Below are 20,507 nucleotides of genomic sequence, written 5' to 3'. Positions count from 1 at the left end.
CAACTCTGAACTTTGAACCCCCATAGAACTTGAAGGGAAATTCCAACGCTGGTCGACAGTCGTGCATGTCCTCTACGAAATGGCCGCAAAAAGACTACAATTCCCATGGTTCACAATATATATATATTTTTTTCAAGCTTGGAATGGCGATCGAAAAACGAAAACTTTAAACTATCTTTTAACACATTGAACCTATTGCTAAACTAACGTATTGATGATAATATACATTCTACATGCTTTTATGACATGTTAGTGATGTTAATACTTGAAAACGTTTGATTTTAAAATCGCAAATATTTTGCATCACTCTGAAAAATATGGATCTATGATCATAATGTCATTTAGGGGTCGGTACCGACCCTGGGGGGTGGAACAGGTTACTAAAAAGTAAAAGTAAAAACTTTTTTTCTGACTGTCTATTCTTCTGATAGCAGGTATTTAATCAAAGATCCCCACTTTCTAGTCTCGCACAAGGACCAATCAGCATGGGTATGGGCGGGTTCATTTTCCATTGATGGGGATTTGATTGGCTGTTTTTAAATAAAGTGTGGCCGCAGGATTAATAACATTAACGTTAGTTCGGCCAGAGAAACAAATATACTAATTAAAATGGTTGGACCTGTGAGATTTGTACTTTGTAGGTCTGCATTTTAAATGTAAGGAGTAAAAAGTACAAGTATACAAACCTATTAATACTCGAGTAAAGTACAAATCCCCCAAAACAGTACTTAAGTAACAAAGTACAATTACTCAAGTACTTTACACCACTGCAAGTATTACACACAGAATACCAGCTGCTAGCCTCACATAGACTCTTCAGATCACATGTATTACACACAGAGCTGCTAGCCTCACATAGACTCTTCAGATCACATGTATTACACACAGAGCTGCTAGCCTCACATAGACTCTTCAGATCACATGTATTACACACAGAGCTGCTAGCCTCACATAGACTCTTCAGATCACATGTATTACACACAGAGCTGCTAGCCTCACATAGACTCTTCAGATCACATGTATTACACACAGAGCTGCTAGCCTCACATAGACTCTTCAGATCACATGTATTACACACAGAGCTGCTACCCTCACATAGACTCTTCAGATCACATGTATTACACACAGAGCTGCTAGCCTCACATAGACTCTTCAGATCACATGTATTACACACAGAATACCAGCTGCTACCCTCACATACTCTTCAGATCACATGTATTACACACAGAATACCAGCTGCTACCCTCACATAGGAGCTTCTAAAACTCATTCAATAAGCCTACTTAAACAGGTAGGTCTGATCACGCATTGTTATTGGTCGAGAGCGTTCTAAACCGTGGGTATATTCATGATACACTCACGGTTAAATCACCATGAATATATTAACACTGCGCTGGCTTTAGAATTATTTTTTTCTTTTTCGATCCACTTTTTCTCCCCATTTTCCATTTTTCTCCCATCCCAATTTCGTATTTCCAATTCTTCCCTCCCCTGTCTTGAATGTTGCTAGACTATGCCTCCCATTGGTCGGCTGTAGTGAGGATAGAAGCCTTGCATCACGTGTCCCCTCCGATACACAAGGAGGCAGCCTGTCGCATCTTTTCACCGCAGCAGCTCGAACTCTCAGTGGCGAGGAGTAACGCGTGGGAGGCTCACGCTGCCCGCGATACTTCCTGTTTCCGCCGCACCGGCGTCACCCAATCGACCTGTAGGAGTCGCTGTCCACAACGTCCAATCTCCACCCACCGGCTTTCCCACCCTCTAACACTGCCAATTGTGTTAGTATGACGGCCGGCCAAGCCGGTAGCAACGCAGAGAACTGGGCTTGATACCAGCATATCCTGCGTTAGTGGCGAGCGCCTTGCCCACTGCGCCACTCAGGCGCCCTGGCTTTAGAATGTTGTAGAAAGTTTCAACTGTCATTCATCAAACGGAAACTGTGTCAACATGACCTACTCCGCGGACAACGTTACTGTAAGGGCCATTTGAGTGTTTTTGTTATGGATTATTATTATTATTATTATTATTAATATTATTATTATCATTATTATTATTACCAATAGAAGGTTACGATTTATGGGAATGTTATGATTTATCTGTATAGCAATTGAATGTTCTCAGTTGTATTGTGGTGGTTCACGTGACAGGTGAATCTGCCACGGCACAGCTGATGGCATAAATAGGTAATGGGAATCAGCTGTGGGCTGTAGCCACCACGGGGAAAGCATAATATTTTCGGACCGCTTTAGGATCGCTTTAGGATCGCTTTGGAAACACTTCAGAATAGTCTTATCTTAAGAAACGCTTTGAACAATTAGAACCACGATTATAGGAAATAGGATCGCTTTGATCACGTCTCCCGTGTAACTATATCTTGTCTAAATAAATCGGATATCACTTTGGTATCTGATAACGGAACTCAAAGTGTGGAGACTATTCTTTGGATGGAGCGGCGCGTACGGAATCACTCCCCGACTGCCATTGGAAGCGGACCCGGGCAGAGTTACGTTTGATTTAACGTATCTGTTAACCATAAACGAGTGGATAGATAAAGAGGACCGGCCTACATCTACCGGTATTCAGAAAAACAGCATTATTAGACATGCCAATCCAATGAAAGACGAGCTGGTCGCACTGGAGAAAAGCCACAATTAATCCTTCAACACCACCAAGTGGACGGCCTGGGCATTGAACTGGCCCAACTCCCGGAACTGTCCGAGGTGCCGATGACTTTTTCCGACTTTCGATAGCTTGTTGATAGCCTACTCCATTTTAAATTCCATAGCAACAAGACATCTTTAGGAAATATTGTTCTATGCCAAGTTCACTGAAATCGATATAAAAGACCCCATAATTGTCTGTATTCATCCTATATTTTTCCTGACGGTGCAACTTACTGTATAAAAGCAATAATACACTCGAACCAGTGGGATATCATGAATATTGCCACTCTGTGATGCCTACTGCGGGCGCATCACAGCTGTGGCAATATTCATAATATCCCACTGGTTCGAGTGTATTATTGCTTAATTAACAAGAATAGAAATGTGGTTCGGGCGCCCCCCGGTGGCGCACCACGGATACATACGCTTGTAGCGTAATCGCAACGTCCTGGGTACGAATCCCCATCTCTCTCTCTCTCTCTCCCAATTTCCAAACTGTCCTGTCAATAAAAATGCACTTAAAAATGCCAAAAAAAATTACGAATTGTGGTCCAACCTACACGACTATAATAATATAAAAGGGCTGTGCGATACAAAATAACCTTGGATTTATGCGACTGTGCCACATGAAATTAATAACATTGGTTGGTTGGGAGGGAGGGAAGGAAGGGGTTAATTACATTGTCTCTCTAATGTCTCTGCTGTAACATGGTTGTCTTACGGTATGTTTTTCTTTTTTGTAACACAGTATTGTGTGACAATAATATTGACCTATAATTATTTTACCTTATCACCTTGGACCCGCCAACAATAAAAAAAAAAAAAGATAAATTCAATAATCAATAATTTTGTGGGGGTAGGTTTTATTCCGCACCTTTCTAAATGATATAAAAAAAAATATCCTAATCTTAATTGAGATTATTTGGGACCAAAGTCTTTTGGTGCAAACCAAAAAACAAGCTGGCTCAATAATGAGCACAAACATGCTGTCTATGAAGTACAGTCGTGACGTATCGACCTTCCAATAAATAGTTTCCGGGGCCAGGCTTCCTGCGTTGGCTCAGACTCAGTGTCCCTCGTTTTAATAGATCTGAGTCGTAAAAAACGTTCGCTGTCGGAAGCGGATAGCTTGGCCCCGATATGAATATACCTCATGCGTGGCGTCAGAGTTAACAAGCGAATTGGGACAGAATAGTCATCGAAAAAGAGATATTTACAGCCCAAATCCATGATTCTTATATATATATATATTCACATGTACATTATTGAATTGAGTTCATCTGTCGATAAACTTTATTTGTAATGTTATTAACCCATTGTAGGTCAGAATTTAGGCCAGTGTTTAGAAACATCACCAATGTCAACAAACCTTTTACAGTCACATTATAATATGTACGGTTTACTTGTTGTCTAGTTGTCATTGTGTATCAAGAGCTCAGTTAAATCAACCAGTGAATGAAAACATGTCTACATTTTTACATCTTATTTTTGGTGGTGGGAGGTACCCATTTGTTACATTTAAATCCCTATCTCACTATCTATAGTATCTCACTATCTATCTATCTATCTCACTATCTATCTGTCTGTCTGTCTGTCTGTCTGTCTGTCTGTCTGTCTGTCTGTCTGTCTGTCTGTCTGTCTGTCTATCTATAGTATCTCACTATCTATCTCACTATCTATCTATCTATCTATCTATCTATCTATCTATCTATCTATCTAACCATTGATAGGGGGCACCCCACCCCACCCCTCCTGTTTAAAAGCTTTAGGTGCCCCTTTTGCTGCATGAGCCCCTGCCCCCTCACAAAGCCCCCACACACATTCCTGCACCCCCAAAAAGACATAGAAGGGACAGGAGACAATGTGATTGAGGAGTCGAGGTCGGGTTGAAGGCGAAGGGAGAGAGGAGAGACAGAGGGGAAGACACTCTCTAAGTCGCTCTGGTCTACCTCCAGTGTGATAGTTTAAACAAACCCTCACAGCTAGTCCAAACACCCCACTGTTGCAAACGATTAGTCCCATCGCCGCTGGCCTCTGCTCTGTAAATCAGTGAGACGTCAACTAAATAAATGGTGACACATGAGTGTGTGTGGGAAGCTGTGAGAGGAGGGGGGCATTTGTCTGCACCGTTACAAGTGCACCACTACCTCGTAGTACTATAGTCTACCCATATAGCTCTGCATGATAACATGTACAATAGTGCTGTTTAAATACCAAATATATACATTTCAATTAAAGATGATTTTTTTTTACTGAACCTTATGTAATGTTACATTTAAAGAGAGGACAGAGGTCTCTGTGTGCCCAGTTAAGGTCTGGCACCCTGCCATTGGCTGTGGAAGTGGGTAGATTCCAAGGTACACCTGAGGAGGAGCGGTTGTGTGTTCTCTCTGTGATCTGTGGGTGGTGGAGGATTAATATAATTTAGTTTTTTATTGCCCTTTGTACACTGATTTGAGGAGGGTTTTTATTACAATTCAAATTGTAAAACCGGATTTGTTTTGGCAGTCTGAGAGTTGTAGTTGTTTTCTTGTGGAGATTTTCAGTTTTGCATGATTTTTGGAGAAAGCATGGCACTTGAGACAAAACACATTATATCCTATATAATTTTATATGAATTCCTCTTGTTTCTTTGAAGTACATTGTTTACAGCTTGTTATGTTTTATTTTGTTTTCTTTTTTGTGGCCATCTTGGTCTATATACTTATTGTTAAGTATACTATATACTTATTGTTTATGTGTCTTGTAAGCCCATATGGGCTGGGCATAGATCTGTATGTCCCATTGTACTGCAATAATAATGATTGGAATGAGGTGAACAAGCTGACAACGTTATCTTATTAGATAAAATTGATTATCTATATATTTTTTTTATTGCAGATGGTAACAAAGAGGCACTATGCAATTTGTTGAACATTGTTTCATGTACAATTGGCCAGTTTGTGACACACACTAAATAATCTGATAAACGTTCATGTCAATTATGTGAATAAACACATAATTCCTGCTTTTTTCCCTTTTTATGGGAATTTTTTCTTCTTCAGTCACACAGATATCATAGACGAAACTTCTCGCAATGTATCGATTATCGCAGATATCGCGTATCGTGATATTATCGTTATAGATTATCAGTATCATATCGTGAGTTACTCGTGTCGTGGTCTACAAGATACACTACACGACCAAGGTACCCATGTACTGTACATGTCAAAATACTTCCCAAAGGTCAGTGAATACCACGATCACAACACCAGAGGGAGCTCCACAAATCATGTTAAACCCAGATTCGGCTCAAATAAGGGACTAAACACGTTTCGCAATTATGCCACATCAATGTGGAACGCCCTACCCAAAGCTGTAAAGGAATGTGGATCACTACCCACTTTCAAAACCTCTCTCAAGGGACACCTACGGGAGACTGCAATTCAACACTGGCCCCTGTAAATATCCTAACCCAACCCCCTCCAATGTACAGTCATTTACCTAGTATGGTTGTCAATAGTCCAATGTACAATTTTGTTTGTTTGTACAGTGTCTCCCCCCCCCCCCTCAATGTACAGTTTTGCTTGTTTATACAGTGTGCCCCCCCCCCCCCCCCCAACCACCTCCAATGTAGATTACCCAGTATGGTTGTCAATATCCCAGTGTACCCAACCCCCCCCCACCCAACCTCCTCCAATGTACAGTTTCTACATCAAATGTATATACTCCCTTTTCCTGACTCCTTCTGTATCACAAACAGTACTGTATTTGCAAATCTGGTATGTCATAAATGTATAGATGTAGCAGTACTGACTATCTGTATGTCATGTATGTCATATATGTCCTGATGAATTGAAAATGGGGGACCCTGATGTAAACAAGACGAAAGTCTTTCTCTGGTCTGCATCCCCTTAACAATTGTGTGTATTGAGCTGTACTGTATTGTACCCATTCTGCAATCTGTTAATAAAGTTTTCAATCAATCAATCAATCCCTACACATTATTCACCACGAAACAGTTGCATGCACACACACACACACACACACACACACACACACACACACACACACACACACACACACACACACACACACACACACACACACACACACACACACACACACACACACACACACACACACACACACACACACACACACACACCTTTATGAGGCAGTGCACCGCAGATGTCCCATTAGCAGTAGTTATATTGGGCCTGTAGTCCAACTCCCTGAGCGTGCCAGAGTGTCACAGTCACTTAGGACATGTGACCAGTCAAGAAGGTTAGGGGTCACGACAGATGCCAGCCAGTGGTAACGATAGGGGATACAGGTGACAGCGCAGCAGCGTGCACGTGTGTATGTGTGTGCGTGTGCGTGTGCATGCATATGTAACCCCAACAGGAATAGCTGTCCTCTCTCACAATGTAACCACCCCATAAACACGTCTGAAACATAGCTGCCCTCACACAGAGGAACATGCATTCAAACAGACAGTCGGACGTGCACTGACATTAACACCGCCTTTCACTCACACACGCACACACACACACCGGCTCAGCCTTTTATGTTTCAGGAACGCACCGCTACTTATTGAGAGCCGGTGAGTCACGGAGGAATACGTGCACAGATGTGTGTAACTTAACGCACACTTTGTGTAGTTTTCTTTGTAGCCGTTTCATCCTCTACAAACATTTTACATACTTTATTGAATCTGCAGATCAAAGCGCATTTGCACATTGGATTCAAATAACGCAGAGGTTCAACAGGCTTTCAGAACGAACACAAACACACACACACTTCAACCAGTCCATATTTTCTTGTAGTCCTCCCACCATCAAACACACAAACACCTGCACACACACGTCAACAAGCTCTCCGTCTGTCTGTCTGTCTGTCTGTCTGTCTGTCTGTCTGTCTGTCTGTCTGTCTGTCTGTCTGTCTGTCTGTCTGTCTGTCTGTCTGTCTGTCTGTCTGTCTGTCACCAACATGGTCTCAGAAAACATAAATAAAGAACTCATCGACCACAGAAAAAAGGCTGTTACAGCCATAAGTAATACATTTACTGATTGTGTAAGTAATATATTTACATTTCATATCGGCGAAAGTCCAGCAAAACAAAGGAGATGATTGTGGACTTTAGGAGGTCGGGGGTCAGGGACTACAGCCCCCTCAGCATCGACGGGGCACCAGTTGAGAGAGTGAACAGTTTTAAGTACCTGGGAGTCCACATATCTGAGGACTTGACATGGACCACACACATTGATAGTGTTGTGAAGAAGGCACGGCAACGCCTCTACTTCCTCAGGCGCCTAAGGAAGTTCCAAGTCAGTCAGAAGATCCTTAAGAACTTCTACTCATGTACAATAGAGAGCATCCTGACTGGCAATATCACCGCCTGGTTTGGGAATAGCACCGCACAAGACCATAGCAGACTACAGAGAGTGGCCCGTTCAGCCGAGCGCACAATTGGAGGGGGGCTTCCCACTCTCCAGAACATTTACAACAAGCGGTGCAGGGGTAAGGCTAAGAGAATTATCAAGGACTCCAGCCACCCAAACAACTGCCTCTTTGAACTGCTGCGGTCAGGCAAGCGATACCGGAGTCTCATGGCAAGCACAGAAAGACTCAGAAGAAGCTTCTATCCCCAGGCCATCAGGTTGCTCAACGAACAATAACACTATGCAACAACCATCAAATGCACTCACAGCACACACATCCACCCGCACACACTCACTTTAAACAAACAACACACTGCAGCACCAACTCTCCACACTTTAGAACACCTAGACACACTTTATATTTATTGGCAAAGAATTTGCACTACAACCCATACCTCAGTACACCTACTGTAAATTGTACCTAAATTGTACCTCATCCCATTTCTGCTTTGCATTATATAGTATATTGTATATTAGTATATTGCATAGTATATTGTATGGTAACTCAGTTACTTCTATTCTGCATTGAACATTGTATATATGTACATACTGAACACTTGTGTCTACGTACGTGACTTTTTTTTTTTTTACATGCTATACTTATTTTATTTCATACTTATCTTTTTGTCTAGCACAATCTCTGGAGCGTAACAGAAAGAAGCATTTTGTATAAAAGTATTCTGTACTTCTGTATGACAACTATTAAAGAAACTTGAAACTTGAAACAAAAAATTGTGGTCACGGGTGAGTGCTCTCACCACTAGACTAAGACACCCACCCACCCTGATACAAACACAGCTCTCACCACTAGACTAAGACACCCACCCTGATACTAACACAGCTCTGACCACTAGACTACTGTAAGACACCCACCCTGATACAAACACAGCTCTCACCACTAGACTAAGACACCCACCCTGATACTAACACAGCTCTGACCACTAGACTACTGTAAGACACCCACCCTGATACAAACACAGCTCTCACCACTAGACTAAGACAGGGGGTCCCAAAATGTTCAGGCCGCGACCCCCGAAATAACAGTTTCAGAGAGCCGCGACCCGCACTATTATAGGAGGTATAAAAAAAATGTAAATTATTATTATTTTGATTTTATTTATTTTTCTTATTTTTTTAAATAAATACAAAATTATAAATGGAAATGTATGGTTGAAACATGCAAACGTTCTAACGCACACACACTAATAAGCATTGGAGGCTTTTAACCAGGGCCAGACTGGGGAAGTCATTCAGGCCAGGAAATATAGTGCGAAATATAGTCCCAGTCAGGCCACTCTTTAACTCTTTAGGTCTCTTTAGGACTCTTTAGGTCCCCCACCAGGAAATGTTGTCTTACAAAGACTTCATTTCCTGCATTCTGGTGCAGAAATAGTTTTATTTGTACCCTTTAAATGCCAGTGTTTGTGATGACATATGACTGCATACATTTTTTTTAGATAAATAAAAAAAAAACTATTTGGACATCTTTTTATTTTTATTTTTTGGAAATCATCTGGCGACCCCCCCCCCCCACGGCGGCTCGCGACGGTCGCGACCCCACTTTGGGAACCCCTGGACTAAGACACCCACCCTGATACTAACACAGCTCTCACCACTAGACTAAGACACCCACCCTGATACTAACACAGCTCTCACCACTAGACTAAGACACCCACCCTGATACAAACACAGCTCTCACTAGACTAAGACGCCCACCCACCCTGATACAAACACAGCTCTCACTACTAGACTAAGACACCCACCCTGATACTAACACAGCTCTCACCACTAGACTAAGACACCCACCCTGATACAAACACAGCTCTCACTAGACTAAGACGCCCACCCACCCTGATACAAACACAGCTCTCACTACTAGACTAAGACACCCACCCTGATACAAACACAGCTCTCACCACTAGACTAAGACACACACCCTGATACAACACAGCTCTCACTACTAGACTAAGACACCCACCCTGATACAAACACAGCTCTCACCACTAGACTAAGACATCCACCCTAATACAAACACAGCTCTCACCACTAGACTAAGAGACACCCACCCTGATACAAACACAGCTCTCACCACTAGACTAAGACCCTGATAAAAACACAGCTCTCACCACTAGACTAAGACACCCACCCACCCTGATACAATATGGTTTGTTTTAACGCTTATGTTTAAGATAGAAGGTTAAGGTTAGGGTTATGGTTAGTTTAAGGTAACAGTGTGATTAAGGTTAGGGTTAGGGTTTGGGTGAGGCTATCAGAAAAGTGTGTCCTGGTAGTCTTGAGGTAAAGGTCCTGGGTTCGTTACCCAGCAAGGGAACTCAAACGTCTTCTGAAAACGTTTCTTGAATATGTAATATATGTACTTATTTGTAAATACATTACTTATTTGTAATATGTACACATTGTACATTTCATATGTCAATATATTACTTATGGCTATAACATTATGTACAATATGTACCTTTTTCCTGTGGTCATTAAGTACTTTATTTACATTTGTTCGTAACCTTTATTTTAACTCGAAGGACATTGAGGTGTCCCTCATTTACAATGACGACGAGTTTAAACACACATGAGCAACACAATGAAAATATAAAAAAAAGAATAGAAGAAACTAAAAACAATTGCAATTTGACAAACAGAGATTTAACACCAGATGTTTAAAAGCAGAAGCAGATGGGAGGACCTCTAACTTTAGGGTTTGTTGAAGAGTGTTCCATGTGTTGGGGGCATCAATAAAAAATGCTGTCTTGCCCAGATCCGAACGCGCTTGTGGAACCCTAAGACTAAGCCAAACATAGTTTAAGTGAGGGCTGATCAAACACACATACACACAAAAACACCTGCACACACCCTTCAACAATCTCTCCCACCCCCTCACACACACACACACACACACACACACACACACACACACACACACACACACACACACACACACACACACACACACACACACACACACACACACACACACACACACACACACACACACACACACACACACACACACACACACACACACGCGGTTGGAGACTGACGTTGGCAGGCCTTGCGGTGGTTGAGGGGCTTGCCGTGGTCGCGGGTGAATCCGTTCTGGCAGTACTGGCAGTGTCGCCCGGCCGTGTGGTGACGACACTTCAGACAGACGCCTCCGCTGTGACGGCCAGACTGCTGGAACACCTCCATGTTGAACCGGCACTTGTTTGAATGACCGTTACACTCACACACTGAGGAGAGAGAGAGAGAGAGAGAGAGAGAGAGAGAGAGAGAGAGAGAGAGAGAGAGAGAGAGAGAGAGAGAGAGAGAGAGAGAGAGAGAGAGAGAGAGAGAGAGAGAGAGAGAGAGAGAGAGAGAGAGAGAGAGAGAGAGAGAGATAGAGAGAGAGAGAGAGAGGGAGAGAGGGAGAGAGAGAGAGAGAGGAGGGGCGAGAGAGAGAGAGGGTAAGAGAGAGAAAGAGAGAGAGATGAGAGAGAGAGAAAGAGAGGGCGAAAGAGAGATGATAGAGGAGGGGGGAGAGGGAGAGAGAGATGATAGAGGAGGGGGGAGAGGGAGAGAGAGATGATAGAGGAGGGGGGAGAGGGAGAAGGAGAGAGATGATAGAGGTGGGGGGAGAGGGAGAAAGATAAGGAGAAAGAGAGGGAAAGAGGGAAATAGAGAGATGAGAGAAGGCGAGAGAGATGATAGAGGAGGGGAGAGAGAGAGATGATAGAGGAGGGGGGAGAGAGAGAGAGTGAGATGATAGAGGGGGGAGAGGGTGAAGGAGAGAGAGATGATAGAGGTGGGGGGAGAGGGAGAAGGAGAGCGAGAGAGATGAGAGAGAGGGAAAGAGAGAGAGATGAGAGAGAGGGAGAGAGAGCGGGAATGCATGGAGTGAGCAGACATATTATCAGCACATGTATTTTCCCCTAATTACAATATGAGAGATATCACAAACAAAATAGATTTTGGATCAGTTCTCATGTTGATGGCATTGACCTATTTAATAGGGATGGGCATTGGGCATAAATATTTTCGAATAGTCGTTAAATTATAAAAAATCGAATAGTCTGTTAAGATTAAGATTACAATAAACTGGACTTTATAGCTGAACAGCTTGGAGACTGGAGATGTTACATGGTAGCAACGTTTTGTACGTTTGCCATGTTATTTCACTAAGCTCACACATTTCAAGCATTTAAAATTTTACATTTACATTTAGTCATTTAGCTGACGCTTTTATCCAAAGCGATTTACAAGTTCTGTACGACAAGTCATCAGGAAGGGCACAACTCTATCAGCTGAGTAACAATGTTCATCAAAGTGTTGAGTGCTACAGTGTAGGTTAGTTTATTAGGACAAGTGTATGACAGTAAGGTTAGGTAGGGTTAGAATTTGTTCAATTTAGATTTTTTTTCATTTCAGATATTGGTTGAAGAAGTGTGTCTTTAGTCGACGGCGAAAGATTGGACGGGTTTCGGCTGTCCTAACTGTGGTGGGAAGTTCGTTCCACCATTGTGGGGCAAGGACTGAAAATAAGCGACTTCTCTTTGATGACCCTCCCGGAGCTCGGATAGGAGTAGGTCTGAGGCGGCCAGAAGATGCAGAGCATAGGGGTCTTGAGGGTGTGTAGTTAGAGACCATTGACCGGAGGTAGGCGGGAGCCGTTCCCTTCACCGCACGATATGCCAGGTCGAGGGCCTTGAAGCGGATTCGTACGGCAATGGGGAGCTAGTGCAGGTCCCTAAGAAGTGGGGTGACATGGGCTGACTTTGGTAGGTTTGAGATCAGGCAGGCGGCTGTGTGGCAGTGGTCGGAAGGCTAGCAAGCAGTGCGTTGCAGTAGTCGAGGCGGGAGATGACTGTTGATTGGACAAGGAGTTGGGCAGGGATGCGTTGCTCATGGGACGGGGTTGCACGATGTGCAACCATGCTTTTGTGAGCAGTAGGGCTGACCCCTATTAGTCGAATAGTCGACTAATCGATCGAAAGGAGTCGTAGTCGACTGCCAACCTCTTAGTCCAATACCAAAAAAAAAGAAGATTATAATTTTCTTTATTTACATTGTTTTTTTTATCATTCTTTCCAAAAGAAAAGATGCCTAGAAGCATGGCTAACGCTAATGGTACGCATACCAGAGGCTAACTGCCTAAGAAAACAGGCACAGAGGCACTGAGAGAGGATTTCACCCATCTAATGAACACACTAGACTCGTGGCGTCATTAGCATGCGTGCAACCAGCCAACCAATCAGCAACGCAACACAGGAGTTGGGTGGCTTCTTTTGTCAGGAAGGTGCGGATCCTTCTGACGTTGGAAGGAATATGCAGGTTCTGGTTGTCGCTGCGATGTGAACAGAGAAGTTCAACTAGTTGTCGAGGACAACACCAAGGTTCTTGGCGGTTGGGGACGTGGTCACAGCTGCATTCTCGACTGTGATGGAAAGGTCGGTCAGGGGGGAGGATTTGGCCGGCAGATGGAGCAATTCGGTTTTGCTTAGGTTCAGTTTGTGGGGGTTGGTCGTCATCCAGGCGGAGATGTCGGACAGACGTGCTCAGAGACGTGGATATCTGAGGGAGGAAAGGAGAGGAAGAGTTGAGTATCATTGGCATAGCAATGATACGAGAAGGCATGAGACGTGATAATGTTACCCAGAGATTTAGTGTAGAGGGAGAAGAGAAGGGGTCCAAGGACCGAGCCCTGGGGGACACCCGTCCGCAGGGGGGCGGGAGGCCGACAGGGCCCCTCTCTATGACACTTGGTAGGAGCGGTCCTTGAGGTATGATGTCAGCCATGACAGCGCAGAGCCAACCACTCCCATTCCTGCGAGGGACGCGAGGAGGATCTGATGGTTGACTGTGTTGAGTGTGGAGTGACCAGTCCTGAAGCCTGACTGATTAGGGCAGGGGTCGGCAACCTGCGGCTCCGGAGCCGCATGCGGCTCTTTAGCCAATCAGCTGTGGCTCCCTAGCCAAAACAATTATTAATATTTTAACTTTTTTATTTTATTTTATTTTTGGAGATCGATGTCACTGTGACACTGAAATGAATTTTTTTTTTCATCAACTAAAACATTTAGTCAACTAAAATATACAGTACGTCACACCCCGCGCTTCTCCCTGCCGTCTGCAAGTGGCTAATCTTGAGTTTCCGACCCCCCAGTAAGCTAACCATGGATAAATCCAAAAAAAGGAAAGTCTGAGGAAAATAGAGGGTTTAATTCAGCGTGGACAGATTAATTTGCTTTCACGACTAATGAGGCACTGAGGCAGGCTTACCTGTATGCCTGATATGTGGTGAGAAATTTGCGAACAACTAAAAATGTACTTTTTATTTTATAGATTTTCCACAAATAAGGGAAATACCCAAATAGAGCTGCATAGTTCAGGGTTTTATTTCAAAGTAGGTCTACAGATGCCAGTGTTTTGTCTTCTCTTCTGTGTTTTATTTTAAAATAGGTCTACACAGCCAGTCTTTTTTCTCCTCTTCATAAGAGTTTGAGGTTTTCCTTTGTTATAACAGGTAAAAACAGCAATAAAAAGTCAAACATTTTCTTTTTGTTGCTTTATAATTCCTAATGCAACAAACTGTGTGCTATAAGTATAAAGTATAATAAATCGCAAATTACTTTGGGTATGTAATTGTCAGGCGTTTTATGCTAAATGTGGGGTATGCTTGAGGATAACTTTATATAAAATGTTATACACTGTGTTATCTTAATTTTAAGGGTAAATTGGTTTTGCGGCTCCAGAGGAATTTCATTTTGTGGGAGGGGGAAAAAATGTCTCTTTTGATAGTAAAGGTTGCTGACCCCTGGATTAGGGTCAAGGAGGTAATTCTGTAAGAGATAATCAGTAAATTGGTTGGATACAGCACGTTCAAGTGTTTTACACAGGAAGGAGAGAAGAGAGACAGGACGATAGTTGTCTATGGCGGTGGGGTTCAAGATTGTTGTTTTTATGAGCGGTGCGACTCTGGCTTGTTTTAGGGAGGTGGGGACCACCCCCGAGTTGAGGGAGAAGTTGATGGTTGCAGTTAGGAATGGGAGAATGTCTGGTGCTATGGTCTGGAGGAGTGGGGAGGGTATCTGGTCCAGCTGGCATGTAGTGGGACGGTTCAACGTTACCAGTGTGAGCATCGGTGATGCAATGTTCAGAATGAATGCTTTTGTTCCCGGAAATATGCTAGCCTGGTCTGCTAGCATCAGCTGTTAGCAATGACAGCAACCAGCTAGCTTGCCCGTTTGATGATCTCACATTTATTATAGAATTATTCATTCAGCAGGACGCCGTCTTGAAATCAAAATGGAGGCAGCGTTGAGTAACTGTACAGTCACTGTGGTGGTTGAGTGTTGTGGTAACAGATGGAAGCGGTAGGCCTAGTGCAGGGTTGAGTAACTGTACAGTCACTGTGGTGGTTAAGTGTTGTGGTAACAGATGGAAGCGGTAGGCCTAGTGCAGGGTTGAGTAACTGTACAGTCACTGTGGTGGTTGAGTGTCGTGGTTAGGGCTGCTCGATTATGGCAAAAATCATCATCACGATTATTTTGGTCAATATTGAGATCACGATTTTATGAATTTTTCATTATTTATTATTATTTACCTTTTAACAGTGGATTTCCTTGAACTATTTAATATAATTCACCTGAAAAACAAAAACTTGACCCGACTCAAAGGCTTGACCTGGGTTAAAAACATGACCTGGCTTAAAACATGACCTGGCTTAAAACATGACCTGGCTTAAAACATGACCTAGCTTAAAAACATGACCTTCCTTAAAAATACGACCTGGCTATAGGCGGTCGGGTGGCGTAGCGGAGATTGCGCTCGTCACCAATGCAAGAGGCTGCGGTCTCGACTCCCGGAGTCAGCATTGCCCTGCGGCTTGGGCCGGTCGTCATACTAACTCGTTTGGCTGAGTTAGGGGGAGGGAAGTCGTGGGTGGTAATCTGGCGTTGTGGACAGCGACTCCTACAGGTCAGGTCTGGGTGCATGCTCAGCGAAAGGCAGGAAATGGTGAAGGCAGCGTCGCTGCCAGGTGAAAAAAGAGCCACTGGCTGTCTCCACATGTGTCGGAGGAAGCGTGTGGTAGACTTCAGGGTTTCCTTGTACCGACCAGTAGGAGGAAAATGCGCACAACAACCAGGTAGGGGAGGGGGGGAATTGGCATAACGACTAAATTGGGATGGGGAGAAAAAGAGGATAAAAAAATATAAAAATGAAAAAATAAAAGCGGGCAATTTTTTTTAACTTGAACTTGAGGACTGCATACTTTTTTTGCAAAGCTTATCTTTATAGGCCTACTTATAGCACATGCATAAGCCTGGTCTCTTTTGAAAGATAACATTCTGAAGTTTCTTACACAATAAAGAAAAATCTGTTGTACTTGTGTACTTACGTTTTTCTGTAGTAGTTGCAATATCCAAAATAATTATATCCCAAAAAGATTTTATAAGCTGGGAAACACTGTGGGTCTATAGCCTGAAGTCTTATGTAGTACAGGTCAAAATTTCATAAAAGTCCATTCAGAAATGGGTGATTAAGAGCGATTTTGGTAAACTGTGTACAACAAAAAAGTTCTCCATTATTCCATTTCCTCATTGACGGCAATCAATACGGGCAGTTGCATGTTAACTGGTTAAAAACATCAGCTGGCTCAAAGTTGATTATCTTAATCTTCATAATCATTGGAAGTTATTAATTGCCCAACCCTAGGCCTAGTGCAAACTTGTCCACTGTTTCGATGTTATACCCTAATGTCTCACAGGATATGACAGCAGTGTCTTCTCCTCTTTGGTGGAGAAACCAGGAAGTAATCCAATCCAAACCAATTACCCTAATTTAACATTATGAACTTCATACAAAATGTTACAGTATCACTTCAAGTGACACAATGATCAAAACGGCAGCTACAATCTCATTATATCTGAGGCTGCAATAATAACAATTCTTGAAGTGATTTCAATAAACAACCAGCTTCTTCTTCCTACCAAACCACAGCGTCATGCCGTCAGGCAATATAGTTGGGGGTGCAACATGTTACACAGTGGCTCAAGAGGTAGAGCGGTCGTCTGGTAATCAGAAGGTTCCCGGTTCGATGTCCTTGAGCAAGACACTTAACCTTGGATGGTCGTAATGTATGTAATGGATGTAACTTTTTACAAGTTACAATTTATTAGGCTGAAGAACTGGAATTGACACCAAACTGATCTTAAGCTTTTCATGCCCTTGAATTAAGGCAATAGTTACAGGGGTTGGGCTGCGTGGGAGTGGCTAAGTGAAGGGGGGCGGGACTCACCGGCACAGGGGTTGGGCTGCGTGGGAGTGGCTAAGTGAAGGGGGGCGGGACTCACCGGCACAGGGGTTGGGCTGCGTGGGAGTGGCTAAGTGAAGGGGGGCGGGACTCACCGGCACAGGGGTTGGGCTGCGTGGGAGTGGCTAAGTGAAGGGGGTGCGGGAATCACAGACACAGGGGTTGGGCTGCGTGGGAGTGGCTAAGTGAAGGGGGGCGGGACTCACCGACACAGGGGTTGGGCTGCGTGGGAGTGGCTAAGTGAAGGGGGGCGGGACTCACAGACACAGGGGTTGGGCTGCGTGGGAGTGGCTAAGTGAAGGGGGGCGGGACTCACCGGCACAGGGGTTGGGCTGCGTGGGAGTGGCTAAGTGAAGGGGGGCGGGACTCACCGACACAGGGGTTGGGCTGCGTGGGAGTGGCTAAGTGAAGGGGGGCGGGACTCACCGACACAGGGGTTGGGCTGCGTGGGAGTGGCTAAGTGAAGGGGGGCGGGACTCACCGACACAGGGGTTGGGCTGCGTGGGAGTGGCTAAGTGAAGGGGGGCGGGACTCACAGACACAGGGGTTGGGCTGCGTGGGAGTGGCTAAGTGAAGGGGGACGGGACTCACCGGCACAGGGGTTGGGCTGCGTGGGAGTGGCTAAGTGAAGGGGGACGGGACTCACAGACACAGGGGTTGGGCTGCGTGGGAGTGGCTAAGTGAAGGGGGGCGGGACTCACCGACACAGGGGTTGGGCTGCGTGGGAGTGGCTAAGTGAAGGGGGACGGGACTCACAGACACAGGGGTTGGGCTGCGTGGGAGTGGCTAAGTGAAGGGGGGGCGGGACTCACCGACACAGGGGTTGGGCTGCGTGGGAGTGGCTAAGTGAAGGGGGGCGGGACTCACAGACACAGGGGTTGGGCTGCGTGGGAGTGGCTAAGTGAAGGGGGGCGGGACTCACCGGCACAGGGGTTGGGCTGCGTGGGAGTGGCTCGATGCCAGGGCCTGTCGAAGTAGAAGTCCTCACACACGTCGCAGTCGGGCCCCGCCGTGTGGTGCTCGCACATGCAGGCCGCCCGTCCGGCGTCGTCGCGGCGACACCGGGAGGCGTGTCCGTTGCACTTACACCTGCCGCCCACCTGCAGGTCGGAAAGGGCCAGGGGAGGCCGGACCGGGGGTGCGGCGATGAGGGGAGAGGGCGGTGCCGGCCGCATACGTCCGCCCTCGTGTCTCAAGTTCTGCCTGTTGTTTCTTCTCCTCCTGAGCTCCCGCCCCTTGTTGCCCCTGCTCTGCCCTTCAACCCTCCAGTCGCAGCCTCCGTTCGTGCAAGGCTCCCAACGGGGACTCTCCTTTTTGCGGCCGCGCCCCTTGCCCTTCCCGCCTCTCTTCGAGGAGGAGGTGGGCGTGTCTCGGCCGAAGTCGCCCACGCTCTCCTTCCTGGTGACATTGTGTCCTTCCTCCTCCTGACCCGAGCCTTTGTGGTGACCCTTCCTCCCGGGCTTCTCCGCCTTGTCTCCTCTGCCACCGCCTCTCTCCAGGATCGCCAACGCGTTGTCCGCCTTCGCCCGGTCCACCTGATCCCCGGCGGTCCCCTTGGAGCCCGCTCTCCACCTCAGAACCCCGGCGCCACCGCCCGTTCCCAGAGCGTCGCCCCGGCCCGCCTCCTCCTCCTCCTCCTCCACGGCGGGCCGCCCGGGCGCCCGGTGGAAGACCAGGCGGATGTCCGTGGCCGTCACCCAGTCCTGGAGGGTGGGGCTGTAGTCGAAGTCGGGGGAGGAGGGCCGCCCGTCCAGCGTGGAGAAGGCCAGCACCGTGCCGCCGCGGTGCCTCTGCAGGGGCCGCGGGTCCGAGCACAGCGGCTCCGTCTCCTGGTGCCTCGTCTGGGCCACCGTCCGGGCGGGCATGCCGAACCTCCTGGGGCAGTCGCCGGAGTAGTGCTGCATGGGCCGCCAGGTGCGCCCGTGGTCCATGGACTTGAGGACGGAGACGGCGACGGGGTCCGAGGGCTCCCCCTGGTGGCAGAACTGCATGCTGATGTACGTGATCTCGAAGCGCCGGCCGAGGGGGAGCGTGAGGACCCAGTCCCCGGCGTCCGGGCCGCCTCCTCCGCCGCTGCGGGCCGTCCAGCACGTCAGGTTGTGGGGGTTGTGCAGGTCGGTGAGGGCGGTGGTGTTGCTGGTGTCGCGGTGGTCGGAGGGAGGGGGGTGGCCGGTGTTCACGGGGATCCCGTAGGCGGCGTTGACGAACTCCGACAGGCAGTGGCGCGGCCGACCGTCCAGGTGGTAGCAGGGGTCGTGCGGCGAGGTCCAGCTCAGCGGCGAGTGGGAGAAGGCCGGGGAGAGGAGGAGGGACGGGGGGAGTAGGAGGGAGAGAAGGAGGAGGACGGGGAGGAGAAGGGGGGAGGGGGGAGGGGAGAGGGACGGGAACATCATGTCACCGAGCCTGTGGAGGAAAAGGGAGAAAAAGAAAAAGTGATTTAAAAGAGAAAACCGTGGGATCATAAAAAAATATTGATGGTTTTATATGACTTTGAAAGGAGGAGAAATCCATGAGAGACCACCTGCGCCTTTATTAAAAACACCAGCTGAGTGCATCTCCTCAGCTGTTGCTTGATTGCTTTAAGTAAATACTGGTATCAGGAAAAGAGTTCACATAACGTAAAAGAAGTAATTTACAACTCTTCACGGTTCTCCCCGGTCACTCCCGACAGCGTTTAAGGAACATATTTATCTTAACACTCGCCTGAATCTATAAAAGAGTGGATGAGTGTGGATCAGAGTGGACAGAACCCAGCGGGTCTGTCTGGAATGATGGAAAACATGGCCGACAGCTGGAGCCTAAGACCGTGAGCTGGAGCACATCCATCACGTTTATGGCCCTCCTTTTCAAATCACTTTACCGCTGGTCAGAGCGCATGCAGGGCAAGACGAGGCCCGGAGATGTGTGGAGCAGAGAGAGAGAGAGAGAGAGAGAGAGAGAGAGAGAGAAAGGGAGAGGGATAAAGACAGAGACAGATAAAGGGAGAGGGAGAGAGAAAGAGAGAGAGGGCGAGAGATAAAGAGAGTGAGAGAGAGAGAGGGCGAGAGATAAAGAGAGAGAGAGAGATAAAAGGAGATGGAGAGAGAACGAGAGGGAGAGAGAAAGATAGAGAGACAG

At 46.3% G+C, this 20,507-nt stretch overlaps 1 protein-coding gene across 1 annotated transcript in view; it reads right to left on the bottom strand.

The window, feature by feature from the left end:
* Positions 1 to 19,783, bottom strand: part of ntn5 (netrin 5) — a gene marked incomplete at both ends in the record, with an annotated part of 38,026 nt that extends 18,243 nt beyond the window's left edge. The window contains 2 exon segments of the mRNA XM_084312120.1: positions 11,143 to 11,331; positions 18,313 to 19,783. Coding sequence (XP_084168246.1) covers positions 11,143 to 11,331; positions 18,313 to 19,783 — 1,660 coding nt within the window.
* Between the last annotated feature and the right edge of the window lie 724 nt (positions 19,784 to 20,507).

This window comes from Notolepis coatsorum (assembly GCF_963971535.1).
Source record: "Notolepis coatsorum genome assembly, chromosome: 4".
Classification (NCBI taxonomy): domain Eukaryota; kingdom Metazoa; phylum Chordata; class Actinopteri; order Aulopiformes; family Paralepididae; genus Notolepis; species Notolepis coatsorum.
Note: the sequence above shows the minus strand (reverse complement) of the source record. Positions and strands in the feature narration are given on the sequence as shown.